Raw genomic sequence first — 26,896 nt, forward strand, 5'->3', positions numbered from 1 at the left:
TCCGCAGCCAGACGGCCAAGCAAGCCAAGCCCAGGAGAAAACCATGACCACATAAACCACTTCGTGACGATGAACTAATCACTCTTCACTTTTCCTTTAATGATCCGTCATCATCCTTGACATATGAGCGATACGTAGTCATGAGCAGCCAAGCATGTCTCTGCATCATCGCCCACATACATGGGTCGCCACAATTTTTGCTTTACATATAACCAACTAGAATAAAATGAAAACTTTATTCCGCACAAAACATACTTCATTGTGCATCTCTGCCTCGTATGGTGGGCATTGTCAAGATCGGTCATGTCAGGCCTGTGTCGCATCTTTCCTAGCTCGTGTTTTAGAAGTCTGCTGGTCGGCCAAGGGATCCGACTCCAGTCGCGTTTCACATCTTCATCCTAATTCACCTTGGATCCCCATGTTTGTGATCTTCTGTGACAATGTTTGAGGGGGAATAAAGGGGCCATATCTTGTGGCGGTCTCAGTAAGAAAGAAGCAGGTAGTCACCCCATTGGCCTGTCTTGTCATGCAAATCTAGGGTCCGATGTAAGTCAGCGAAACCAGCGATCAGCAGCCAAGGGAGCACGCGACTAGTTGCGTGCTTCGGGAGGTTATTCCGCTCATGTATTCACCTTGACATTACACAGCCGCAGCGCAAAGGAAACCATGCCAAGCTTGAGGGGAATAGTTGCTTCCACAAAATGCAGTCTTCCAAGAGCTATCAAACTAACCAATGTAACAAGGCACCTCTAGAGAAACACTGCCTCTCACACGAGGCGCTTGCCCAGCTCTTGACCATTCTTCCAGCGCACAACCTCTTCCGCTTGCTGCTTGTACCAGCCGTGAATCGTGGCGTGATCTACGAATCCCGTGTGCGGCGTCAAGAGCACCTGGCTGCGCCCATCCTTACCCCAGGCCGTTGTCCTCCACTCGCTCTCCGCGGGCAAGGGCTCGATGGCGAACACGTCGAGGGCGGCGCCGCGAATTCTTCCCTGTTGGAGCGTGTCGAGCAGGTCCCTCTCCACGACGAGCGGGCCGCGCGAGGTGTTGACGAAGAAGGACTCGGGCTTCATCTTGTGCAGATCGGCGGCCGTGATGAGGCCCCGGGAGCGGTCTGACAAGACCAGATGCAGGCTGACTACATCCGACTTGCTGAACAGGTCCTCGCGCGAGACGCTCGCAAATGTCGGACGCCCGTCAGGCTGCGTGGCCGCGAGCCCGGCCGCTCGGGCCTGCTCATCTGCCTTGTCCTGAGTCAGATTGGGGCTCCACGCAATGACCTGCATGCCTAGAGCGGCATGAAGCATCTTGGCTGTGACCACTCCCAGACGGCCAAGGCCGACCAATCCCAGCGTCTTGCCAGAGAGGCTTGTGCTGCACCCCGTCTGCCAGCCGCCGGTTTTCACCGACGCGTCGTCTGCGGCGATGTTCTTGGACAGCGCCATGATCAGGGTCAGAATGTGCTCCGGCGTCGAGTCGACGACGGGCGTGTAGCCGACGGGCGGCAGGCCCAGCACCGTGGCCACGACGACGCCCCTCTCCTGCAAGGCATCAAGGTCCAACGCTAGATTGCGCGCGCTGTTTGTGAGGAGAAGCTTCAGCTTCGGCAGGCGCCTGACTAGTTCCGCGGGGAATGGGGTCCGTTCTCGAGTAGTGACTATGTAGGTAGTTTGAGATAAGTCAGAATCTACCGTGTTATCCCCGAGTTGATCCTGGCCAATAACACCACTTGGGGCATGTATATCTGAAACCGATAGATCCAAAAGTCCCCGGATTGTTCACGTACCGATGATTTGAAATGGCTCCAGCCGCTGCACTAACTCGTCTTGAACGCTTCACGGCGTCTCTGGATGGTTGTATGGCAGCAGGGTATCCTTGAAATACCTGATTTCAAATTCGCCGCCCAGCGCTCCAAAGTATTCCTCTGCTATACCCTGGTAGTCATCGAGAACTGCTATTTTGAGACTCATTGTGAACCGGCTTGTAGAGAGTTATTTTCGGAGTCAAGTTCCACCCCCGCAGCCTGCTGATAGGAGACTTGCTGATAAACGGACCATTCGTCATTTAGTCATTCACATTCATCACGCTAGTCGCTGCCATGTGACTGTAACGTGTCAATGCATTGCCCAGCTCATTATCTCGGTCTATTGATTCATTCATCAAATTTAGCTTATCCATTTTCATCAAACTTCATCTATTCCCCCAACTTACCATTCGTCATCCCTTCATCTCAATACTTCATTAAAGACCCATTCCTATTCTCTTACGTACTTGATTATCTTCTTAATTCCCTCACCCCTCTTCACTTCCTTCGTCTTCATTCTTCTACTACCGACTGGCAATCATCAGATTGTAATACTCTTGATTGTGCAGTAAAGAAATATCATTTTTGCTATAGTACGTTCGGACCGCTTTCAGTAAGTAGCATCCGCTTGCTGCCTGTCTCACTATTTTGTTCTGCCCTCAGATCTTCGGCATACGCGAAGCACCGTCTAAGCGAATAACCTCGCCATTGAGCATTTCATTCTCAATAATCTGGCGAACGAGAGATGCGAACTCAGGGGCGCGACCTGATCTCGTAGGAAACACAAATGTATTCTCCAGGTTCTTGCGGACCTTGTCAGGCATAGCGCTTGTCATTCCAGTCTCAAAGAGACTGGGGGCAATGGTCATGGCACGAATTCCATAACGACCAAGATCTCGCGCCATGGGCAGAGTGAGCGATCGGATGGCGCCCTTGGAGGCCGAGTACGAGACCTGGCCGTTTTGACCATCAAAGGCCGCGGAAGATGCGACCATGATGATGACACCATGATCGCTGTCAGCAGACTCGCGCTTGGTCTTCACCATGGCTTCGCAAGTCTGGCGGGCGAGATCAATAGTGCCACGCAAGTTGACGCCAACGACGAAATCAAAATCGTCGATGCTGAAAGGGGTGCCGTGGCGGTTGACAATCTCCTCAAGAGTTAGCTTTTTCTTTTCTTCATCACAGTCACACAGCCATCAAGCAAAAGGTACGAGACGTACGGGAGCAGGAAGGGCGACACCAGCAGCAGTGATGGCGCCGCCAATCGTCTTGCCGGATTGGTTGGCCCATTCCACGGTGCCCTGAACGGCCTTTGCGATGCTCTCACTTTCCAACACGTCGCAGACAAAAAATTGGGCAGCGCTTCCCACTGTCTTGACAAATTCCTGGCCATTTTCCTCGTTTTGATCGAGGACAGCGACATGGCCACCTTGGGCGACAATGTCCTCGCAACAGGCCCGGCCTAATCCCGAGGCACTGTGGTGATAATTAGCATGTGGTAGGGAGAGGGGGAGGGACGTAGAGTCGTTCGTGTAGTCTTACCCGCCGGAAACAAGGAATGTGTGTTTGGAAATTTTCATTGTTGTAGATGCGCAAGTAATACGGCGGCTACAGATGCCAAATTGTAATAGATGCCGAAGTAATACGGTGGTTGTAGATGCAAGATTGTAGAGTTAAATGGAGCTGGTAGCTACAGCGCCGAAGCAGTTTGCCGACCGTGCATCCGCTCCTACGTTTCTACTCAAGCACAGTACCTCATAAGATCAAATAACTCCGTTGTTCTTCAACAAAGCATCCACCGGGCAAGTTCCTTCCGAACTTTAACCGGCCTGGTTAGCTCAATCGGTAGAGCGTGAGACTCTTACGAGACCAGAACCATCTCAAGGCTACGGGTTCGACCCCCGTATCGGGCTTTTCCTATAAATGAATCCGGTTGAACACCCGGTGGTGTTAGTTTTTTTGCTTTCCATAGCACTTTGAATTTTTATTCATCTAGTACTTTCCCCGTTTTTAAAAGGGTGCATGAGACCTCTCGAGAGCCCAAAGAACCTCCACAATACATCATCATCCCACACAGCATAATGGCATAACAAGCCTTGGGCACAAGCCTTAAGCCCGACTCCTACACACCACACATCAGAGCAGCTCTGTGATTACGGAAGATAGAAGCCACTGCACTAAATTAAATTGGTCAATTTAAGCAGAGACAAGAGAGGCAAAAGCCCAGGAAAGTCAGATACCAAGTGAACTCAGGCATCACCGCGCAAGACTGCACATGTTTAACGCAGCCCCCTTCGTATTTTCGGTGGCTCTCAGGCCCTATCTATCAATGTACGGTTCTGGCTGTTTGGCTACCTAGGTACGGTACCAGGTACGGAGTTCCTATCTAGGTACTGCATGGTAAGTACCTATGTAGCGTGGCATCGATTGCACGAAGCTCATGAACAGGCTGGGTATGCGCAGTACAACCAAGGTTGTCGATGGACGAAGTTTTGTCCCCGGAATGGCTCTGTTTAGAGACAGCAACCTCGTCAATCCTGCAGCACGGGAAAGGGGGTACCCGTCGATCTTGGACTGGGAATATCCGCTTTTTGATGCGCAGGGCAATACGGTCCAGAGGTTACACCCTAAGCCATCGATGCTACTTGACGGCCGGGAAGAGTCCTCTACGTCCCCGCGAACATAACACGAATCAAACAAAATTTGAGGAAAGCGGTGCAGGCGTTTTTGACTGGCGGACCTCACTAGAAGTATGCGGCGTATTTGCCCGAGAAGTGCGACATTCTGGCAATCCGCTTTGCCAACCCTCTCGGCCGCTTACTGCCGACTATTTCGAATGCACTGGCGGTCCTTGGAAGGGTTGATCTTAAAACCATTCTGGGCAGTCCGCCTGCTGGTCCATTGCCTTTCTATGATGCCACGCTCGAGAGCGATACGATGCTGCTGCTTCCGATTCCACCAATGAATAGCGCAAGGCCGCTTTTTTTTTTTTTTTTCTCGCTCTATTATATCAACACCAATGCTTGGAAATTCGATACCATTTTAGCTTTGCAAAAAGAAAGAGAGCTAGAACCGTCTCGGGACGCAAGTTTATTATAGCCTAGATTCTATTCACCTCTAAGAAAGATAAATACGACTAGAAAGATAAATATGATAAGAAAGATAAATACGACTAGAAAGATAAATACAATTAGATATATATATCAAAGTTTATGACTTGAAACGACAAAAAATGTTGATGCATCGTAGTGAGTGTTGAGCTCGTTGGAACGTCATGTCAGCATGATTCCGATAATTGGTCTAAAAAAGACAGGCTCGTATCGACTCTCAAGCGAAGGGCAAAATCTTTCCGCTATTTGTAAGCTCCTAATTTTCGCGAATTTAGTACCACGCGAGAGTGACCACCCGACAGCAAAATCCGAAGACAGCGTCAACTACCACCGCCATCATATACTCCAGTCTGCTCAGGGTTTCTTTCACCAGGTAGAGCCCCAGGCTCTCTATTACCTCTATTACCAACCCCGGGCTCTCTGGTTCCAACACCAGGCTCTCTATTTCCCACACCAGGCTCTCTATTTCCCACACCAGGCTCTCTATTTCCCACACCAGGTTGTCGATTGCGCGATGTACCGGGTTGTTTTCCTCCCGTACCCTGGTGTCGTTTGTCGACGGCGAGTCTCGCGCCCTCCACAGCATAGCCCAGATCGATAGGAACAGACAATAGAAAGCGGGCATGGCGACAAAAAAATAGATCCATGTAGGTCTAAATCACAAGGTCAGTTTTGGAAGGCAACTTTTGGCGACAGGGAAACTTGACGTACTCGATGTTGCCGTTGACTAGTCCGTACTGTATGGCCGCCCTCTCACACAGACGCAAGTACAGCATGCAGATGAAAACACCGGTGATGGGACATTGCGCGTACACTCGGTGTGGCAGGAGCTGTGGCAGGATGCTTAGGAGCATCGCGGCCCCCAACGAAGGAAGGAACTCGGCGAAGCGGAGGCTGATGCGTGCGTAGAGTACCAAGACGCTGAGCAGAAACCAGGCAATGCCGCGAGAGACACTTTGCTGGTGCGTCTCCCGCGTCAGCGAGGAGGTCACTTCCCACAGGCCGTTTGAGATGCGAGACGACGGTGGCACCCAAAGGATGCCCTCTCTCAGAGCGGTGGCTCGCGATGCCGAGATGTACAGCATGGCTCCGAGAAAAGCCAGCTCATAAAATTCGCCACGGTGGTCGAACTCATTGCTGGCCTCTATGTACCGCGAAAGAAATAGCAAATAGGCTATGGAATGCATTGTTGTGGTTGGTGGCTTGTGATTCGGGTTGCCCAGTTGTCTAGGTTGCCTTGTTCTGAGGAGAAAAGGTCTCAAGGTTATTTGTGCGTAAAGAACTTGTAGGGATATGGGACACGAGTGTCCTTTAAGTAATAGAATACCTTTACAGAAATTTTCCAGTCAGTATCTAAGTTTGCATATGGTTGGATGGTGGGAAAGTAAATTTGATGCAAAGGTTGATTTGGAGCCAGAAACCATGATTTTGTTTCTAAGACAACCCAGAATCGAACCTCTTGGGAAAAAATGAATCGGCTAAAAGCGAGAAAATTTCAAGGATGATTTCAAATTGAATAAAGAAAATGGGGGAACATATTTCACCGCGTTTAGTAAACGCGTACAGATGACCCAGTAGGAAGAACATAATAAACCGTAGACCAAACCCTTCTTCTTATCAGCTCGGAGCTTATTCATCTCAGCGCCTTCTCCATGAAGACTGAGAAATTTCCCAATAAGCTCGCAGCAGGGCTAAGCCACCAGCCTGGGTCTCGACTGTACGACCGCGGCCGCGACTGTTGGGGTCACCAGAGCCCGCCGAGTACAACTGCGCACCACTATTCGCCGTCGCATTACCGCCACCAGGTACAAAGACATCCTGTACGCCCCATAGAGCGTTACGCGGAGTGCCTTCATTGCGGTAATCTGTCTTGTTGGCGGCAAAGTGATCAATGCCGTCCGCGCAACGCACCGCGTTGACGTTGAACACGATGGCTCCCCACCACATGCCAAAGTGTCCGTTGCTGTCTCGTGTCTTAAGTGCCGCATCGGCATTGTGCTTGATCCAGCTAATGTAGGTGCGGCATGACGCGGCGTGCGACTGTCGCACTTGCATAAAGGCTTGTTCGTTGATCTTGGTGTCACCATGGGTCACCTCAAGGGGTCTGCAAAAGGCCGTCAGATGGTGAAAGTAGATGCCCTTGAACGTCTGCGAATCTTGGGAGCATGTAGCAGAGGCATCGCACTGGTCCTCCAGAAATCCGTACCGGCCAAGTCCACGCCATGGGGGAAGTTGCCCAGCACTCAGGCTGTCAACGGGCTTTCCGCGCTGAAGGTCCCAGCCTGTCGCAGCAATGACAGACTTGACCAAGTTGTGACCGTCCTCGACGTACGACGGGTCGCCGGTTACACTGAAAAGACCCCGGTTTCCTGTCAAGATGACGCCTTGGTTATACGTATAGACCATTTCATCGCGCTGGTCGCACTTTGTGTTACCAGGGATGTTGTGGTTGATGTGGAAGCCGTCAACGAATAGACCCTGACTATTCGTCATATTGACATTCGTCAACCATTTGTAACCGTCTTTCGCTGCCCGAAGATGGCGGAGATCACGCGAGCCAGTGCCATTAAGGCGATCGCCTGGAAAGTGCTGGTACATGGCAATGGAGCCAGCAATGTACAGCTCATTGGTAATAGCATTTTTGTATGTTTCCAGGCGCGGATTCCAGGTCATGCCACCGTTACAAAGCGCAGTGTCCCAGCCCTGGGTTGAAAAGGCCCAAAAGTCATTGGCGCGACTTGCAAAACTATCGACCCAGAACTGGCCGTGCCAGGTCATAGTTTGTACAGCTTGGGTAATGTCCTCTGGGATAGACTTGTCGTTGAATCCCCCGTCAGGATAGTGCAAGTCTTGGTGGAGACGGCGGAACTTGATGGCCTCGATCCAGCCAAGGACAACCCAGAGTACATCATCGTATGCCTGTCAGGCATATTTAGTGGCTTTTCAACGTGACAACAAAACACAAACGTGAAGAGCAGCACACACCTCGGTGAGAATCCGGTCTGCCTCTTGGCCAAAATAGGAGCTGACGATCTGCTCATGCAGGAAGGAAAGAAGATTTTCCTTTTGCTTCCAGTTTTGCCCTGGTACGGCAGCATCTAGAGACTGGGTTAGAGTCGACATGGTGCCCGAAACAATGGTCTGGATGACGGCAGCAGTCCAGTCAATGGCGTCGGGCCAAGTATTTCTACTCTGCTTGAAGTAGTCATTTTGCAAGTCGGCGAGGGCCTTGAAGGTGTTTTGCAAAATGGTTATGTCCGGTGTTGAGCCCGAAGATGCAGACGCCGTGGCGGAAGCAGAAGCAGCAGCGTCTCGTACTTGAAGGAAATTATTTGGCAGTGAGCGACACTTGACGGTAGAACTGGCTCTCTCAAACACGGAGCAGTAGCGTATGTTAGCAGCGGCTGAGACACTGGACAAGGCTGCGAGGCCGTAGAGACTAATTGCAAGTAACGAGGCCGTCATGGTGTTTATCTGAGCTAAAAGACGAAATCCAAATGCGATTCCAGGGCCGCCAAGAGTCTGAAAAGTAGTCTCATTCGAAGCAAGGAAAGGGCCGGCGAAGGCATGGTTCATATGGCTGAGCATCATGTCTCTGTATGCCGTGTCACCCTGGCAGGGTAACGTGCTGAAGGCTGGCTACCAATGCAAGAACCCCCCAGCAGAACCAAGACACCTGAACGAATTAAGCGTACCGCTACGCGTGCAACATGGTTTTCAATAATGCCGCGGCCGATGTGTCGATGGAGGCCGTGTCAGAAGACCGGAAGGGCTCGCAGGAGCAGCCTTGGTTCCCGGCGGTGGTGGTGGAGGGACGGAACGCGGGCAACTATATGGGTCGTATAATGTCAGTCTATGAGGTTGCAGAACGGCTCAATACGACACACATTATACGACACCACAGAGGGGGAAGCTTGAAGAAGGTGTGAAGGAGTGCTACTGGGGGACCGTTGAAATTGGAGGTCGAGCTTCACGACTAGAAGAGGCTAGTTTTGCCCATGACATCTCTAGCTGGCGGGTAGAATCTTGAGTTTGGTTGCAGCGCATCGATTCGCGGCGAATAACTCGGGCCTATTTCCCATTTTCGCATGTTTCTTGCCCACACTACGGCAACTTCATGGTACTGATCGGTGTCAGGGATGGGTCGGAAGGGGTATCGTGATGAGGGGTAATGTGTCGGAGCGTAGTGGTGCATGGGAAGCGGTGGTCGTATTGAAGGATGACCTACTAGTCTAGTTAGCTGATCGAGGCCTCCAGGTTTGGCTGCAGAGATATCCGCGCCAAGCATCTTACTGAGGCGGTGGGCAAGTCAGCTGGACTTGGTTGCTGCAGTTGGAAGACTGGTTGACCTAATAAGAAAGTATCGGCGATGTCTAACTAATTTGGCCTTAGTAATGCCAATTGGACAATCGGGATAAAGGGCGCTGGCTGAGGTAAACGGCCGCCCGAGAGGCCGATGAAGGAAACAAAAATGCCACGATATTGGCCAAATTATGTAGAGTTTCTCGGATATTTTTTTTCAATGATTTATTTTGGCCGTGTTTGACGCAGCTGGAGGTGAAGCGGCGATTTTGACTGTGCACTATACTGTTAGGACGGTGCAGACACAGATGTCGTGGTAGTAGAAATATCAGAGAAATTTCTGAAAAAACCGCCAGTACTGATATACTACTACCTACATTAAATATTGTTTAGCAGCTCCATCAATCACTGCACGGCACATCAATCACTGCACCAGATCCATCACCGCACCAGATCAAACACTGCCCACAAAAAAAACAACAGGTTTGTTTACATTGCGCCCAAAACAGAAGCGCCGGCCCCACCCGGTCTACCTCCCGTATCGACACAACCCAGCTTCTCCCCATCTCCAATCTGCATCTTCTTAGCTCATACGCGTTTCTTGTCTGCAATTCGCCTCTTCTTCAACCCATTTACCAGTATCTTGTCTGCACTGACCAGCTTCATGCAATAGCTTCCATCGCACTCTCACCAACACCACCAACACCGACTGTCCCCACTCGCCCGCGGTACACAACGGCATCGCGCCGTACGCGTCGCAGAAGCCATGGAGACGGACGTTGCTCAGCGATTCCGCTCTCGCATCCTTCGCGAGATGCACGCAAACCGCGAGAACCCCTTCAACTCGCCCCCCTCGTCCACCGGCTCCCACGGCACCGTAAGCCCGACCATGACTTCAGTCTTTTCCGACCCCGATGGCGAGTCGACTCGCAGGTTGAACGAAGACATTGCCCGCGTCACTGGCGGCGGCAGGAAGCTCCCTGTCAACTGGGACGCTGCCCATCGCAAGTGGCCCGAGTACTTCTCCAAACCCAAGAAGTCACCTGCCGGCAACGACACGAAGTCTCTCAAGGAAAACTACAACCCTCCCCCTTTCAAGTTTCTTCAAGAAGACTCGACGCGAGACATTTGGGATGGCTCCAAGCGCAAGCGCGCTGATATGCAGCCCCGTGCCGACGACGAATCCGACCTCTCGATTCTGCTCTCAAAATCTCCTGCGGCAGCTCTCTCGCTCAACAACAATCGCCATCTCAGCCCCATCTCGCGTTCCCACGCCCGCGCCCCTTCAGAGCCTGCGCCGCTCCTTCAAAGGCGGCCTTCCATATCCGAAGCTCTTGAACGCCTGCGCAAAGCCTCCAGCAGCCCCAAGCAGCCCGACCAAAAGCTCATGTCAGGGGCCAACGGCTCGTCACCAAACGGCTCTTCTGCCAAATCTAGCTTCACTGCAGTGCCCCCTTCGCCCAATTCCATCGCTAGTCCCGATCCTGGTGCCAATGCCCGCTCATTCTTTATGCCCGATGTCTCCCACCTTGGTGACTTTGTTACTGGCACCCTTCGCTTCAGTGGCTCTATGAAAAATGGCGTTCCTATATTTGTCAAGCAGGGCAGAGTTCATGACAAGCAAGAAAGCCCCGCCGCTGCTGCACACGTTGCTGTCGACTCAGTCAAGGTCCCTCAGGATGAAGAAAGAATCTTTGTATCCATGGATATGATCCGTGACGAAATTATTTCTCTTCAAGAGCACCATGAAAAGGTGCAAGAATATGCCTTGAACATGCAACAGCAAGTCGAGAGACTCGAGGCACAATTAAAGGAAAAGGGTCAGAACTCGGACAAAAGCCGCGACCGCGAACATGCTTCTGAGTCTAATTCTCGTACGTGGCTGAGAGCCAACTAATAAACTCTCGTACTAACATGCTGCAGGGCTTCGATCCGAAATTGCCACTCTTCAGGTCCGTCTCGACCAAGCCACGCGCAAGATTAGCACCAGCGAAATCGCCAACGACTCCATCACACATGAGAAGGAGCGTGTGCTCACTAGGCTGCAGGAGGCATGCGACGACATCAACAAGCTAACCCGCAAGCTTACGGTCAAGGAAAAAGCACTAGAGACTTCTCAGAAGCAGCTGGACTCATCTGAGCAAGTTCGACAGGAAAACGACACTCTGCGCCGCGATCTCGTCGCCATCACACACAGTCGCGACGCACTTGAACTAGAGAATTCGTCTCTGCGCGGCGACAATGACAAGCTTGAGAGTGGGCTGCGGTCGCTGCAGTCAGAAATGCATAGGTTGCGCTCTGAAAATGACCGCCTACGCCAGCAACAACAATCTTTACTCGCCGAGAACAAGTCTCTGCGCTCCAGCAGGGCGCAGTTGGAGCAACACGATGTTCTCAATGAGGACCTTGATGAGGTGCAGCACGAGCTGGATGCAGCTCGTGAGGAGCTTGAAGCACTTCGCAAGCGCAATGAGGAGCTTGCTTCTCTGCGAGAGGACAACCAGAGCCTAGTACGACACAACGAAAAATATTTCAACGACAACAAGATGCTCAGACGCGAGAACTCTGGCTTTGAGCGCAGTATTCATGACCTACATGAGGAGAACATCAAGCTCAAGGAGGAAGTTGTCTTCCTCAAGGAGCAGATTGATCATTACCGCCCGGCTCCCAAGGCAAATATTGAGACTGAAAATACTACCGCCGGGATCCCTGTGCCCGATATCACGATCGATACAAACGTCTCTGGTCCTGATGGGCCTACTGAGACCAGGGATCTGCCAGATCCCCTAGAAATGACTGGTCAAAGTCAAAACGTCATGGATGCTGAATACACGGACTCTGTTATGAACACAAACCAGAACGTAGACACATTTCAAAAGAGGGGCCAAACCGTCAACGAGCAGGCGCAAAAGGTGGCCTTCTCTATCCCTGCCAAGCCTGGGGTGCTGAAGACTACTGCCAACCAAGGAAGCAAACGACGATCTACGTCGCGCCAGGCACCAAAAGCCCATTTCGAGAACTATAGCGACTACGACGAGACTTCAGGCGCCCTGTCTTTGGATATGGGGGCCACTCAAGACCAGGTAGTCGAGCTGAGCGTTCCTGTGCAGGGAATATTCAAGCCTACTGGCAACCGCGAACAGACGCCTCATCCTCGCAGAACAAAAAGTGTTCAGCACACCATGGAGACGGACATTACGACCGGAACAAACAAGAGCATTCACCAAAGCACCGGCTGTGCTCTATCCCGCGACGCGAAGCGTGTGCTGAATGACCTCTGTGTACACAGCTGCAGCAGCTGCATTGTTTGCGCCCGCATTACCTCACACCGCAGCACGTCTGCCGAGCTCGTCGTGGGGAAGAAGCGCGTCACTGTGCCTCGCCCTGTTCCTGTGACGGACCGCGATCTCTCCGTGGAAGACCCAACCATGCGTCCGGCGCAGTCTCCCGGCCACGCTCTGGCTCTCGTTATAAAGGGCCTGGAGGATGAGTCGCGCCATCTGCAGTTTGAGCTCTCGCAGCTGCAGACAAAGTACAGCAACCAGGATAAGGCAATTGGCAAGAGGGACCGTGTGGCGCTCGCCGAGGACATTCGAAGTCTCCTCAAGCGCCTCGAGGTCAAGAATGACCAAATCTACAGCCTGTACGACGTCCTCGAGGGCCAGAAAGCGGCGGGTCAGGCCATGTCGGAGGAGGAGCTCGAGATGACTGTCCTTAACATTACTGGCATGTCCATTCGCGACGTCACCGACCAGTTCACCTGGGAAGGCATCCATTGATGGCCACCGAGTGTGTCGAGAAGAAGAGGACTATCATTTTGTCCTAAGTCTGGCATCATGAATAGCGAACATTTCAGGCGTTTTATTTTACGATTGCATGTGTGGTCAGTCTGGGGGGGGTGGGATTGGAAGGAGATGTGTGTTTTTTTCTTCAATGGGGGTTTTGGAGTACAGGAAGGGAACTACTTCGGCGTTTTTGTGATTTTCCTTGTGGAAGGATTTCTTTTGGTTGCTTCGTTGGAACTGCTTCCTGCTGGCATACAATACGGGAAGCTGGCGTTTTTTTTTTCCTCTTGTTCTCGTTTTGGTCTTTTTGGAAACCAGGACGCTCTTGGACTGATTGGTACCAGAAGAACTGCGCGTAGCATGCATTGTATATATTACTCGTCATTTGATGCTCTGCAGCTGCCTGACTACAAATAAACCCACTGTGCCGTGAATGCGAGTGTACGGACCTTGGTTAGATTTCTGTTTCAGATGTCCGTTACTCTTTTTGTTTGCACCGTCACCTCTGCGAATGGCCCCGAGTTTGGCAATGAAAGAAAAAAATCGAGGTATCCTTTTCATGTATGTACAGCCTAACTCCGGTTTACATGTGTCATTTCTATTGTTGCGCCACACTACGCATCATCCTCTTCCTCTTCCTCCTCTTCCTCCTCTTCGTCGTCTTCCATGTCAACCTCATCCTCTTCCTCATCCGAGTCCACCTCCATCTCCTCATCCGAGTCCATCATGTCATTCCCTTGCAGCGCGGCCCTTTCTTCCTCGCGACGCGTCTTGTCGTCCTCCTTGCGAGCCTCTTCCAGTACCTTGGCCCTCTCGGCACGTCCCTTGCGCTGGCCGATGACGTACGCGCCAATCGGCGTCTTGGTGGCGTCAAAGTCGCGCAAAAAGGCGTCGACCTGCGTGCGGTCCTTGGGGGCAAAGTCGACCTTGGCGCGGTGGCCCTCGATAAACTTGGCGTTGGCCTCAATCTTTTGCACGAGCAAGACGAGCTGCGTGGAGAGCTTGGCGTTCTTGTTGCCTTGGGCGGTGCGGGAGCCACGCGCCTGCTTGAGCCAGCGCTTGAGCTGGATGACAACGGGCAGAGCGAGCTCGGGAAAAGCGATCGAGGTGCCCCAGAGGTGCATGAACTCGCCGAGGAGCTCGACGACCTGATCGCCGACGCCGTCCTGGAAGACGCGCGTGCGTAGGTAGGCCTTGGGGGCCTTGTAGGCGACGGCAAAGTCGAAGGCCTTGAGGGTGGCGCTCTTGGGCGGGCGTTTCATTTCCGCCGAGGCGAGGACCTCGAGCAGCGGCGAGGCGAGCGGAATGTACGTGTCGGTGGCGCGCGAGGTGCGTAGGAGCGCGCGGACGAGGTGGAAGCGCAGCGGAAAGTAGACCGCCGTGGGGATGAGGCGCATGGCACCGAGCGTGACCTGGACGAGCGGGTAGACGAGCAGCTTGAGCTGGCTCTCCTTGCCCGCCTCGGCCTCCTTGGCGGGCGTGCAGTGGTAGGCGAGCACGCAGGACCAAAAGTCGAGCGAATGTGTAAACTGCCAGTTGTACACCATGCGGAACGAGTCATTTTTGTTGTGGACGATGCTATTGCGCAGGTGAATGGCTAGCTGGCGGATGAAACTGAACGCGGTGGAGTAGCCGACGGCTGGGTCGATGCCCCAGAGCTCGGCAGCCGAGTTCTTCATGAGGTTGATGCCCTGGAGGGTGTTGTGGTTGGTGATACGGCAGCCCTGGACGAGGCCCTGGTAGACGGCCTTGAGGACCGTCTCACGGATGCCCTTGTCGCCGATGGAGACGAGTCGGCGCAGTACCAAAAATGCCGTGATGCGCGTCGACTCGGAGCTGGCGGGCTGCGCCCAAAAGGTGACGACGGCCTTGGCCAGCGCCTTGACGAGCTTCTTGAACGACAGCAGGTACGGCAGGATGGGTGTCATGGCCGACAGCGTCAGCTTGAGCGTGCGGTCGTCAGACAGCGTGCCCAGAAGGTGCATCATGGCCGACGTGTACGTCTTGAGCAGCAGCGAAAGCGCCTGGAACTTTTTGCTCTCCGTCTGCACGTAGACGCGGCCTGAGGCCGACTCCTTAACGGGGAGGTGGTGGTTGATGACAACGGGGATCTCACGCAGGGCGAGCACAAGAATGTCGTTGAACACATCGGGGCTGTTGATGGTCCATTTCTGCTGTGAATCCTCGTCAATGTCGTCTTCATTGAGGTGCGCGGCGCAGCGGAATGCGAGAACGACTTGTCTCGTCGCACGCAGCGACTGGCTCTCCTTCATTGATTTGCGCCAGCCCGCCACAATGGCCGTGGTGAGTTCCTTGCTATCGCCCTCGGCCTCCGCTTCCTTGGCCTTGGCGTTCTTGGTCTTCTTTTGCTTCTTCTTAGGCTGCTCCTCCTCCTCCTCGGAGTCCTCGCCGGCGCTCAGCTCATCCACTTCTGCCAGGTCGGCCTTGTCGTCAAAGTCGAGCGCATCGGGGTCGTTTTCCTTTAGAAATTTGTAGAATTCGGGGTCCTTGTCGGCGAGCGCATCCATGGCCTCTTGGTTCATACCCGCCTCTTCGTCATCTTGATCGCCATCCTCGCTGTCGCTGGCAAAGGGCTGTGCATCCATGGCTTCCGAGGCGGCGGCGTCTTCCTCTGCATTCATCTCGGAGCGGTCGCGCATTCTTTCGCCGGGCGTGGCCTTGTCCGACTTGTCGTCGATGATGTCCTCGAAGCCGCCTTGGAAGAAATCGTCGACGCTCATGTCATTGACTTGTCTGTCTTTGGGGCCTCGCGGCCGCGGCTTGCCATCCTTGGTGAAGAACTCAGCATCCTTGGCCTTGCGCTGCTTTGACTTCTCTTTGATCTGCTGCTTTTGCTTGATCTTGGCCGTGACCTTTCTCCGGTCTAGAACACCCTGTAAATGGTTCTTTTCAAACTTTTTGGTGGCCTTGAGGTTCTTCTTGGTGGGTGCCATGGTGGGCAGTTATATTGCAATTCGCGAGTGGGCGAATTGAACGGACCCTCGTGGCTGGGGAGATGATTGTACTGAAGATGCAACACGCCGCCCTGCAGCTTCCTGGGCGAAATGGTCGGCTTCAAAAAAAATTCGAGCCGTCGAGTTATCGATAAGGTAGCAGCTGCACTTGGGTCCGGGCGGTGAAACCATTCTGCCGAACATTTCCAATTCAGTTCCCCGCCAAAGTGTCGCCCGCCAAGGCCTACTAACCTGGCGCTGAGGAACTGCTATTTACAGGCGTCACCGCGCTGGAGCTTCACTCTGCGAAATGCCTTGAAACACTCACTTCATCACAATGCTTCCCCGGCAAGGCTACGCGCCTACGCCGCACAGCTATATCCCCAATACGGCGCTCTCGGCATCAATAAACCTAGACGAGGTATGCTTATAGTCCATGTCGCTACGCGATCATCGCCAACCCCTCTGCTAACCAGATCCGTCATTGCGTACCTAGGAGGTCACCTTGACGAGCACACGAGCAGAGCGCGACCTGCAAGATTCCCTCGCCGAACTGTTCAGTATTATTGTAACTCTCGACGAGCTAGAAAAAGCCTTCATCAAGGATGCCGTATCCGAAGCGGAATACACAGAGATATGCGAGCGGTCGCTACGGCAGTACAATGCGCTGCTCGCCGACGAGACCATTGCTAGAGAGTTTGGCGGCCTGGAGGAGTTCCAAGCAAAGTGGGATGTAAGCAATCCATGCCTTTTCGGTAAGCCAACCATACTTGCGCTAACTTGCTATTCAGATTGAAGCGCCGCGTGCGACGAAGCGACTCCAAGCCGGCATGCCCTCCACCATGACAACACCCGCCTCGTCAGCCGCCGCTGGGCCATCCGATCGGAATAACACCAGCGGTGTCTTGATTCTCGAAGCAACGCAAGACTTTATCACATTTCTTGACGCTGTGAAGCTCGGTCTGCTGTCCAAGGACCAGCTCCACCCTCTCTTGTCCGATGTGATTCAGTCGGTCAACAAGGTCACGGACAAGGACTTTGAGAACAGAGGAAAGATTGTGCAGTGGCTCATCACGCTCAACCAAATGAAGGCAAGCGAGGAACTCAGCGAGCAGCAGGCCAGAGAGCTGGACATGGATATCCAGCAGGCATACCAAGGATTTAGACGGACATTGACATAATGGGCCGTTGAAAGCTGGCTCCTTTGCATCTGTGAATGTAGCAGACATCCCGTATGGCGCGTATATAATACAAATAAGAAATTACATTTGTCCTATCTCGGCTTACTTATTATACACCTCGCTGTCACCTCTATCATTAAACCAAGAATGTCCAGAAGCTCGGATATACAAACTCCTCCTCAAAGATCCGGCGCACCTGCTCCAGGACAAATTTTTCCACCTTGCCCACGTTTTTGAGACTCTGCTTGCCACCCTCTCGCCCACCAATCTCGCTCTCCACCTTGATCTCCTGCAGCAGGCCGCCGAAGCGCGCCGTCTTGCCGCCTCCGCTCTCCGCCTCCCCCGCGCCGGCGGTCCCCTTGGATCCCGGCCTGGTACCGCTGCCACCACTGCCATCCTCGGGCCCGACGGCGGTCAGCGCGTCGTCGGGGCTCAGGAAGCAGAAATGCACGCGCTTCCGGATGTGCGCCAGCACGCCGACGCCGTCAAACGACAGGCCGGTGATGTTGAGCTTGAGCGGGATGCCCACAAAGCTCGGCATCGGGTAGTCGAGCAGGATCTCGGCCGTCAGGTTCAGGCGAATGTCGCCCGCATACTGGATGCGGAAGACGGCCTGCACGTCCTCCGCGCGGGGCTCCCGTCGCCGCGGCGGCGGGTCGATGCCGTCGGGCAGCGGCGCCGTCAGGTCGGCGTCTCCGTCGCCGGCGTCCCCGTCGCCGTTGTCGTCGTAGTCGGAGTCGATAATGGCCGAGTCGGCGTGGGCATCCCGCGTTGGGGGCCGCGAGGTGCCAATCGACGTCGGCGCCAGCGTCGAGACGCTCGACTTTTCACGCAGCCCGCGCTGCAAGGGCGATGTGCCGGCAGCCGGCGGACGTGGTGGCATGAAGCCTGACGGAAAGTTGTCCACCGAGATGCTGCTCTGTGAGGGGTTGCGGGTGTGGCTCGGCTCCATGCGCACGGCGGTGGCGGCAGCCGCTGCGGCCGCGGCAGTCTCGGCTGCCCACGCGCTGTCGTAGCCGTGGCCCAGCCAGCTGTTGCCGAGGTGCGCGCCCGCGACGGCGGCCAGCGGCGTCTGTGAGCCCGTGCCGAGGTGGCCGTGGAGGTGGTAGCTCAGCCCCGGGCCGCCCAGCAGACCCGGCGTGGAGGTGCCCATAAACGGGCTCGCCAGGTCGTTGTGGTAATGTGAAAATTCCTTGCGGATCGCCGTCTTGAGCTCCGAGGGCCGACGTCTGCCGGCCGTCGCCTGGCGCGGCTGGTGGTAGTTCTGCTGATGGTGGTGGCCAGGCTCGTCGTCCTCGTCGGCGTCCTCATCGCTCTCGTCATCCTCGAGCTCCTGCTCGTAAAAGTCGGGTAGCGGGTCCGCAATGTCCTTGAGCTCCAGAGACGGGGGGATGCTGCCAAAGTCGAAGCCGTGCACCGTCACCGACTTGATGAAGCGCGGCAGGGGCACGCTCTGGAACTTGTCGTGGATGAAGCCGCGGATGCGCTCCGCCAGCGCCTCGCCATCCGGACCACTCGTAAGCGTCTCCCAGTTGAGATCTATGGACATGGGAGGCAGCCGTCGTTGTTGCGAAGAATCATGGCAAGCTCACTGAGGCAATGTCAAAGGTTCGTAAGTTCATCTAGACCCGCTTTATGCGCAAACGGCTCTCATGGCCTTACTTGGTAGTTGATGGCGTCGAAAACAGCCGCGCGACGGATGCTGGAAAACAAATTATTTTTTCTTTTTGCAACTACCTCTTTAAGACTATACTATACTACTGGCTCAATTTAGGCTCTAATGCCGTCAGCCTTGGTCGAAATTTCAAATCTGCATTAACTCGCTCTATGCTTGCTTAATGGATACCCATTTCCGGATGCCGTGTCATAAATAGATCCCAAATCTTTCAACGCCGTACATTCTCCCAAACAAAGTAGAAATAGAACCTTCTAAAAAACAAATTCATCTCATCGTTTACTTTTGTAGTTCAGGCTGGTCCTCGAACCTAGCACGTCCATAGTACACTGGGTACTGAGTGTTATTGAACAGATGCCAGCAATTTGGAGCCTGCAGAATATATCTGGCAAGTCATGTTAGTGACTCTGTATGCGCCATGGGAGTATTGCTGTTCATACCTTGCCATCGCCTCTCGGAAGCGAGATTTATACTCTTTCGGGCTGGTGACAGTTGGGCGATTGCGACCACCACCAGCGAACCCACGATCCTTGATCCAACTTTCAAGCTTCTTATCCCAAGTGTAGGTTCTGATGCAGTCGATGATGCCCACCACAAGCTCTTTTCTAGCCTCATCGACCGCAATCATGAGAGAGTAGTCCATGACATCCTGCCGGGCAAGGAACAGAGTGTCATTCCAGACAGATGCCCGCAGCAGTTTCTTCGAATGCTCGCGGGCAAACAGCGGAGATTCGTAGATATACTCAACCATGTTCTCGTCTAACAGAACTTCGTTTTGTTCGCCGGTAGAGTGGATCTTGCGATTTCTCATAGAGCCCTTCAAGTCGAAAATTCTGGTAGGCGATCTGTCGTAAAACAAATTTTCCATCAAAACGAGATCAAGCTTCACATCGGTGCCAGTTACTGGGTTCTTGATGATGACCTGGAAGAACCCCAACATCTTGGCAATAACAGACGGTAGGTCGTGGAACAATGCTTCTGCCATAATTGTAAAATAGCCCGGGGCAAAGTTCAAAAAAGCCGATGTCTCAATGGGAGACAGGGACTACTTAACGTTAGCATTTCTTTCAATTGCGCTTCTTTTCCCCCATTTCTCACGTTACTCACCTTCAATACCAATCTGTCATCTAGCGTCTTCAAAAAAACAGACCTGGTTTTTCCACCCCGTGAATCCCATTTCATGCAACGCGAAAGAGACTCAACAATGCGCCCAGAAACGCCACATTTCCTTCTCAAAGCATCAAACTGCTCCGCATAGAAAATCTTACACGTCATGACAGCCGCGCCTTCCTTGAACTGGTACTTCAAATGTGTTCCAGTGATGCGCAACAAACTCTTTTCCAGATCACTGGCATCCGAATGGCGTCCAAGGTGCTCCGACGCAGCCGTTGATTTTGGCTGTGCGGTGCCATCGGATATCTCATCCTGAGACATCTCCTGTGCCTCGCGACGGATGACTTCGAGCTTAGTTTTATAGTCTTCGCTATTAAGGGCCAATGCAATAACAGAGCTCGGTTCGTCCTCGCGCACAATAACATTGGAGTCAACGAAAATGTGATCGGTTGGATTGATGGGGTAGTCCAATGCGGACCAACCACTTGCAGATCGTTCGGCCCAGAACTTGGTGAGGTATTTCATCAGCGTATTCTTTTGATGTTTGGGAAGCTCCAGTGGGATCTCTTGGGTAGAATCAGCAATCTCTTTGATATCTGGAAGAAATTCATCGGACACGCTAGGTTCTGTGTCACTTGCACGCTCCTCATCATCCGAGTCTTGTTGGTTGTCTTTGCCTGTTGCAGTGTCATCCGTCTCCGCAACAGAAATTTGATCTGGTGCCGTTGGTGCGGGATCTGTCGGGGGGGTTGACTCTGTTACTTGGTCATCCTGAACAATGTCTGCATGTCCAGTTGGCGGGACCGGACGAGTGCTTTGTTCGGGTTTCCGCTCGCCAGCTGCTTCGGGTATCGGAGCAGGTTCCTCGACCGCTGCATTGAAATCGTCGTAGACCTGGATTGTGAGCTTCGTGGAGGTTCTTGGGAGCAGCGCACGGGGGTAGCGGAGACTAGCAGCTCGTTTCTTTTTGTCCCGTATGCGCTCCTTCTCGAACTCTCGGCTGATTTGCTCAAAGTGTCTCGTCAATGTTGAAACTTTAGACTCCTTATCCTTCTTCTTCGTAATCAGACGAGGAATACCAGATGTAGCAGATTTTCCACGCTGTTTCAGAGCCGACAAGCCGAGTCTTTCCGATAAGCGCTTATCAACTTTGATTGATGCTTCGCCTTGCGGCTCTGCGGCAGTCTCGACGTGATCCGCAGTGTTTGAGGGGTTTCCAAGCGCCGTCGTGGCTTTAGGAATGCGCTGTGGGTGCGATATAGCCCTTACGATAGGAGGTGAGGAGCGTGGTACACCACTTTCGTCTTGTTTGCTGCTGAATGCGTCTTCGCCAGCCTTCTGTGCCTGTTCCCGTCGCATACGGTCCACCTTTTCTGTGAGCGATTGGCCATCGCCCACAGCGGCCGGTGTAGTATCCTTCGTGGCAGGTGGCAGCACCGTGCTGGACGAGTCAACCGACTCAGCGCTTTCCGCTTGAGAAGTTTCCAAGTGCACTATCCCGGGCAGCTGATCCGAACCGGGTGCAAGAGGCCCAGAGCTTGCCAAATCGAGTGCCTCGACAACCTCGCTGTTGCCTTCTGCCGGTATCTCAGCCTTTTCATTGTCTTCGCTCACGTCTTTTCCATCCGGGGTATGTAGAAGGCTTCCATCCATGTCAGTATATTCTGTCGGCTGCGTGCTCTTCTCGTCAACCTCAGAAAACCCCTGCGACGGCCGACTGTCGCTATCAGTCGCCGAAACCATAGTCTCTTCTGGATTGGGCAAAGACTCCTTCGACTCGTCGGTAAACATCTTCTTCAATTGCATCATTGTCAGCTGCCGCATATCTTTGTCGCCCAAGAAGTCTGCCTCGAACTTGGCAAAAGCCTGGTCCCACTCGCCCGCAACTTCCAGCATTTCGCGCACGAGGCCGTTGAATGGAACAATTTCGTAATACTTCGAGTTGACGTAGACATCCTCCAACTTCCGCAGCATGATTGGAAGTTCTCCATGCATCTTCTTCATGAGGATCTCAACTTCTGCTTTGCAAAGCTCAGCCTTTTCTGGCAAGACACTGTCAATACGAATGCTCTGGAGTCTGGCCTTGACAGACGACATGAACTTGCGCCAGCGCTCTTCCATTCTAACGAAGATCTCGTTCTTCAATTTGAGATCGTTTTGAACCTTCCAGGTGATTCTAGCTCTCGGAACCACAATCTCCAAGAGGTCAATAGGGTCCCAATGAATGAGAACTCGAGCGTCGTCGAAGCCGAAGTAACGAACGTGGTCTCGTGAGTGATCGTGAGGACAATCAATGCCGTGCTTAATGCGAAGGCCGCGGCCCCAGTAGAGCAATTCAAGATACTTTCCGAACGAGTACTTGTAGGTAGCATCGGACATCGGAACCTCCGCCGAGTCTTTCTTGCAAATCTTACAATACGTCCACATAGTGATACCGTCCCCGAGGCTTGGATGTCTAGTCACTCCTGGTGGCGCAGCTTCCACAAAGACTGTGATTCGATATTGGTCGTGAACATATGTGCGATGATGTTCAATCAACTTCCGGTCGCAGCCGTTTGAGCCACAGATTTCATCCTTGGTCTCTGCCAGGTCTTGGATGTATTGGCCGAGTGTGCAGTCACGGTCCATCCCCGTATCCACGTGCTGTTCGTCGTAAAAGTTAATTGCCACGAGACTGGGCTCCGTGCATGGAATCTTGGTTTCGGTGCAGATTTCGGAATACAAAACCACAATATTTTGGTGAGAATAAGGATCGAACAGATCCAGGTTGCCTTGGATATATGCTTCCCATTGCCGGGTTCCCGTTTGGTAGTTGAATAGCGCCTTATCATATTCAGCATCATGCATGGCATGAAGAATTTCCAGGATCTGCTTCGGCGCCTTTTGGCCTATCTTCTCGATCATCTCAGGTTTGATGAGCTGAAACTTTGCACGACCAGTGCTTGTTTCGTCTTGTTCGTCGATGACCGTTTGATCTCGTAAGCGCCGGAGGTATAGAAGTCGACGTTCTTGTTCTCGCGCCCTCATCAAGACATGGGGTTGGGTAAACTTTACATACGGGGAGGCCGACAGAATCTTGGTCTCGTATTTAGCCACCATGTCGCTGTAGAACGTGGGCATAGGTACATCATCTGGCACCGGCGAGTCCCCCATTCCACTGTCATGCGAATCATGTAACGAAGGAAGCTTTGGTCGCTCCTCAGTTGGCGCTCCAGCGTCGACTGCCCCATCCATGTCACCCTTCTCTGTTGCTTGAGCCTGTTGTTCCTGATCGGTTGAGGAGGATATGCGAAGGTTTTGTTTCCCGTCTTCTCCAGAGCTGGAGGTCTTGAAGCTCTCGTTCATGACGTAAGAATTGGAAAGTGAGGTGTCCCCTTCGTCGGGCTCAATGGACTCGTCTCGTAGAAGACTAGATTCCAGCCGAAGGTTGTACACAACATATGACATGAATTCTACGATAAACTTGATTTTTGACAGCGTGGCGCTGTCAGCTCCTCTCAGAGATATCGTACAACCCAGGTCTGGACGGCAGCCACCGACAAATATGTACGACTTCTTGCCGCGCACAAAGTTGTTGTTGACAAAAGTCTTGACCTCAAAGCTTGAACAACGCCCTGTGGAGACTGGTAAAGCGAGCCGATCGAGGGAGCTCAAGATATCTGCTTCTGCGCAGCGGGCTACCGCTTCGATGACAGTATGCTTGACGTTATACGCGACGGAAATGTTGAGCTCTGCAAAATACTGCAATGCGATCCCAGACACGCCCTTCTCGACGAGTACAAGATTTGGGGAAAGCTTTGCTAGTCTTTGAACCACGATGCGTAGGTATTCCCTCTCACCCTCAATGACCGGCTGCAAGCTCATAAAGTGCTGCTGGTGACGTTGATATTCGATAGGGAAAGTGACCAACAAAATGCGCGGGTTTCCGATTCTGCGTGGCATGCTTTTCAAGGCCAAATTTTTCGTAAAAACAACACCCGAGACATACGAGGTGTCTCGTGGTCTGCCACCAGGAATTTTCTTTAGCTTAACATAGTGGCGGATATCCATATCCTCTCCTTTGATAACATTCGGTGAGACGTCGTCGGTGCATTGCAGCAATGTTGGCACGAGAGACCGTATCCAAGCTTCAGGTTCGGGAACTTCTGCATCTTCTAGCAGTTGGTGCAAGAGCTTGTCGATATGCTTCAAGCTTGAGTTGTTCAGGTCTGTATTTGACGGGATGTTGAATGGTACAGAATCTCGACGGGAAGCTCTCATTGCAAGATGATCGTTGTTGTCAGTTGGGATAAGAGCCTCTGTTGAGCCGGTCGGAGCTTTGTATATAGCCGACTTTGGCCTGGGGGATGGCAAGTGATGTGCACCACCACTAACGTTACTCATATTGCGTCTCCTGTTACTCCGTCGGTGACTCAATACACTTGTTGGAGCGCTTGTGTCATCTGCGGCGCCGCGGCTGTAGTGGCTCATGCCACTGATGCTCTTCTCTCCGGGTCGGTGTCGATGTTTTCTGCCTGCATTCATAAACGGGGATAAGTTCGACTTTTCCTGCTCAAAGCCTGCAGAGTGCATATCGGCTGTACTCATGGTCGCGAAAATGCTGACTTGTTCGTCTCCACTAGAGTCGTCCGACATGAAGTCTGCTAGCTCAGGGTCTATGATGTTGTCGTCGTGGAAAGCCGGGAATTTGGACCTTTTAGGCGTGTCATCATCGACGCCCTTCCTGAACGGAGCCCGCTCTTCAGGGGCTCCTTTGAGGCGCCCAAGAAACCCATGTTTTGAATGATGCCGCTTATGGCCTGCTGAGGATTGTGGTCGCACATTTGCGAGAGATTTCAACGACCGGGATGATCCAGGTCGGCTGAGTTGCGGCAATCCTATCTCTAGCACAGCAGAGTTTCGGTTTGATTCGTGCATCCAACGGGTGGCGGGAATGGCCATCATGGGAGTGACGCTGGGCCGATGTCCGCTCGAGGGCTCAGGCGCAGCTGCTGCTGGATCTCCATCCCGCCTTGATTGTGATGGTGAACGTTGGCCAGGCTTTAATTGGCTAGGGCCAAAGATTTTCGGCATAAATGACTGCTCATCACCAGATTCTTCTGATGCACTGCCTTCGTGGCGGCGATGCATTGCTTCCAAACAACGCTTGCAAACACGTAGGGTGCCTTGCACGCCAAATTTGTCTCCTGGCACGAGCTTCGTGCATTTTGAATCGAATATGCAGCCACAAGTCCTGCAGTGATGCTTTCTCCTGAATGCAGAAAAGGGTGCTTGGCAGAGATAACACTCTTTGCAAGTGTCGTCTTTCATCCAAAACTCTTTGCTCAGCACATGCCGCCCCATCCTGTCGAGTTGTGCGCTCATGTGGTCAGACGCGCCTTCGTGGGTAGTTGTTGAGCCAGGATCGCGGGCATCCCCGGAAATAAAACGCGCGTGTCCTCTATGATGGGAAACGGCCTCATGATAGTTGCCCTCGGCGGCTGTCAGTTCGACAGGGCTGTGCTGGGCTCCAGAGCGGTCAAGAGAAGACTCCCGGGAGACAGAATACATCGTTGACCTAGAGCGACTGATTCGGTCAATCACGGCAGGCTTACGTCTCAAATGATCTGGGCTTAACATGGAGGAGCTTGTAGAGGGTGTTCGAATGTGGTTTCCGGGGGCAGACGTCATTTGTAGGCGAGGGGACAAGGTTGGCGCTCCTTCCATGCTTCCATCGTAACTAGACGCGTCGTCTGTATTCGCAATAGGTGGTAGCCTGCCCTCAGTAGCGTCGTAGTTGGGTATATCTAATGTCGGAAGGCTATGGTGGGTGTCGCTTCGCCCAATACTTCGGCGGGATTCTGGGCCACCACTGTCTTCAGTGCGAACCGTGCTCCGGCTGGCATCTCTCTGGGTAGTTTTATGGCTTATAACAGGACCGGTGGCGAGTTCGAGGATAGAAGAACTCTTGGGTTTACTTCCGAGACTTGGACGCCCAGATGACGAAGCTGGCTTCAGCCCAGTGGTGAGCCCCACACTGCCTCTGGATGACAGTGGTTGTTGAAGGGTGCGACTTTCTCCAGAGACACTGGCGTTACTCGAGGGCAAGTCTGTCGCTGGGACAGTTTGTGAAGAGTCTGGCACGGTGGTGACGGCACTGTCGCTTCTGCCCAAGGATGAGACGGAGTTCTTGGAGATGTGACTGCCTGAGAGCGATGTTCGTTTCGAGGTCGTCTCTATCGTCGTATCGTCATCTCGGTTCGACGCCTTCGTTGGGCTCACAGCACCTACAGCCTCTCGAAACCTAGTATACAGTCCACTGAGGCCGTGGTGGACAAGGTCTCCGGTTGAGGCCTTGCCTTCGGCGACAGGCGAGGCTCGGGGCGGAGGCGCGAAGTCGTTGAAGGTCGTCAGAGCCCCGGACTGGCTTGCTGAGTTGTGTATTTTGTCGAGGGTATTTGACATTTGCTCCTTGTCGATCAAGGAGCTAGCGGAAAGGGAGTTGACAGAGTCGCGTCGAGTTCTTCGACTGAATGGTGAGCCACGGGTCGACGCTGGAGAGCCTGGCGGCTTCACCGTTGTGCTGCTCGCCATAGCGAGCACGACTCGGGCGCTAGGGGGTCGATAGCAGACACTCTAGCAGCTGACAAGTACGTCTTTTCCGGCGTCATATACCTCTGTCATGGTCTTTGGCGCGCGGTCAAGCAGAGCGGTTTTATATCGGATGCAGCTTCAATCGCAGTTGCGCCGGGGTTGCAGAAGCCTAGCAGGAGTCCAGGGCTGTGCTGCGCAGACACAGTCAAGGCGTGCCTGGGCGAGTGATCAAGTCGAAAACAAGGCGCGGTACTTGACAGTCGAGGATTCTTGGCGATGATGCTGGTCGCTGCGGAGATGTTTCAAAGAATGAGTTGGGGTGTCTGCCTTGCCTTGCAATGCAGCAGCTTGCATCTGTTTGGTTGGCCACCCACCACGAGGAGCTACTGGTGCTGC

The 26,896-nt window shown here is 53.1% G+C and overlaps 9 protein-coding genes across 9 annotated transcripts; 3 read left to right on the plus strand and 6 right to left on the minus strand.

Moving 5' to 3' along the window:
• Positions 1–767: 767 nt before the first annotated feature.
• On the minus strand, positions 768–1,970 carry CCM_07592 (D-isomer specific 2-hydroxyacid dehydrogenase; the record flags this gene model as incomplete). The annotated part of the gene is made up of 3 exons (XM_006672733.1): positions 768–1,744; positions 1,787–1,833; positions 1,885–1,970. 3 exons carry the CDS (start codon positions 1,968–1,970, stop codon positions 768–770), a joined length of 1,110 nt encoding a protein of 369 aa, XP_006672796.1.
• A 493-nt stretch (positions 1,971–2,463) lies between these two features.
• Positions 2,464–3,387, minus strand: CCM_07593 (3-hydroxyacyl-CoA dehydrogenase; the record flags this gene model as incomplete). Its single annotated transcript, XM_006672734.1, has 3 exons — positions 2,464–2,970; positions 3,028–3,283; positions 3,350–3,387. 3 exons carry the CDS (start codon positions 3,385–3,387, stop codon positions 2,464–2,466), a joined length of 801 nt encoding a protein of 266 aa, XP_006672797.1.
• Positions 3,388–4,082: 695 nt separating this feature from the next.
• Positions 4,083–4,493, plus strand: CCM_07594 (uncharacterized protein; the record flags this gene model as incomplete). The annotated part of the gene is made up of 3 exons (XM_006672735.1): positions 4,083–4,103; positions 4,167–4,178; positions 4,224–4,493. 3 exons carry the CDS (start codon positions 4,083–4,085, stop codon positions 4,491–4,493), a joined length of 303 nt encoding a protein of 100 aa, XP_006672798.1.
• Positions 4,494–5,188: 695 nt separating this feature from the next.
• CCM_07595 (Six-hairpin glycosidase-like protein) lies at positions 5,189–8,382 on the minus strand (the record flags this gene model as incomplete). Its single annotated transcript, XM_006672736.1, has 5 exons — positions 5,189–5,570; positions 5,629–6,091; positions 6,482–6,562; positions 6,618–7,836; positions 7,903–8,382. 5 exons carry the CDS (start codon positions 8,380–8,382, stop codon positions 5,189–5,191), a joined length of 2,625 nt encoding a protein of 874 aa, XP_006672799.1.
• A 1,603-nt stretch (positions 8,383–9,985) lies between these two features.
• On the plus strand, positions 9,986–12,998 carry CCM_07596 (uncharacterized protein; the record flags this gene model as incomplete). The annotated part of the gene is made up of 2 exons (XM_006672737.1): positions 9,986–11,093; positions 11,143–12,998. 2 exons carry the CDS (start codon positions 9,986–9,988, stop codon positions 12,996–12,998), a joined length of 2,964 nt encoding a protein of 987 aa, XP_006672800.1.
• A 620-nt stretch (positions 12,999–13,618) lies between these two features.
• CCM_07597 (ribosome assembly protein Noc2, putative) lies at positions 13,619–15,958 on the minus strand (the record flags this gene model as incomplete). Its single annotated transcript, XM_006672738.1, has 1 exon — positions 13,619–15,958. One exon carries the CDS (start codon positions 15,956–15,958, stop codon positions 13,619–13,621), a length of 2,340 nt encoding a protein of 779 aa, XP_006672801.1.
• Positions 15,959–16,295: 337 nt separating this feature from the next.
• On the plus strand, positions 16,296–17,139 carry CCM_07598 (vacuolar protein sorting-associated protein Vps28; the record flags this gene model as incomplete). Its single annotated transcript, XM_006672739.1, has 3 exons — positions 16,296–16,379; positions 16,455–16,691; positions 16,750–17,139. 3 exons carry the CDS (start codon positions 16,296–16,298, stop codon positions 17,137–17,139), a joined length of 711 nt encoding a protein of 236 aa, XP_006672802.1.
• A 136-nt stretch (positions 17,140–17,275) lies between these two features.
• On the minus strand, positions 17,276–18,688 carry CCM_07599 (mitochondrial inheritance component mdm12; the record flags this gene model as incomplete). Its single annotated transcript, XM_006672740.1, has 1 exon — positions 17,276–18,688. The coding sequence occupies one exon, from the start codon at positions 18,686–18,688 to the stop codon at positions 17,276–17,278; it is 1,413 nt and encodes a 470-aa protein (XP_006672803.1).
• A 469-nt stretch (positions 18,689–19,157) lies between these two features.
• On the minus strand, positions 19,158–26,500 carry CCM_07600 (1-phosphatidylinositol-3-phosphate 5-kinase (Fab1); the record flags this gene model as incomplete). Its single annotated transcript, XM_006672741.1, has 3 exons — positions 19,158–19,859; positions 19,922–24,259; positions 24,347–26,500. 3 exons carry the CDS (start codon positions 26,498–26,500, stop codon positions 19,158–19,160), a joined length of 7,194 nt encoding a protein of 2,397 aa, XP_006672804.1.
• Positions 26,501–26,896: the final 396 nt, after the last annotated feature.

Source organism: Cordyceps militaris (assembly GCF_000225605.1).
Source record: "Cordyceps militaris CM01 unplaced genomic scaffold CCM_S00006, whole genome shotgun sequence".
In the NCBI taxonomy this organism is placed as follows: Eukaryota; Fungi; Ascomycota; class Sordariomycetes; order Hypocreales; family Cordycipitaceae; genus Cordyceps; species Cordyceps militaris.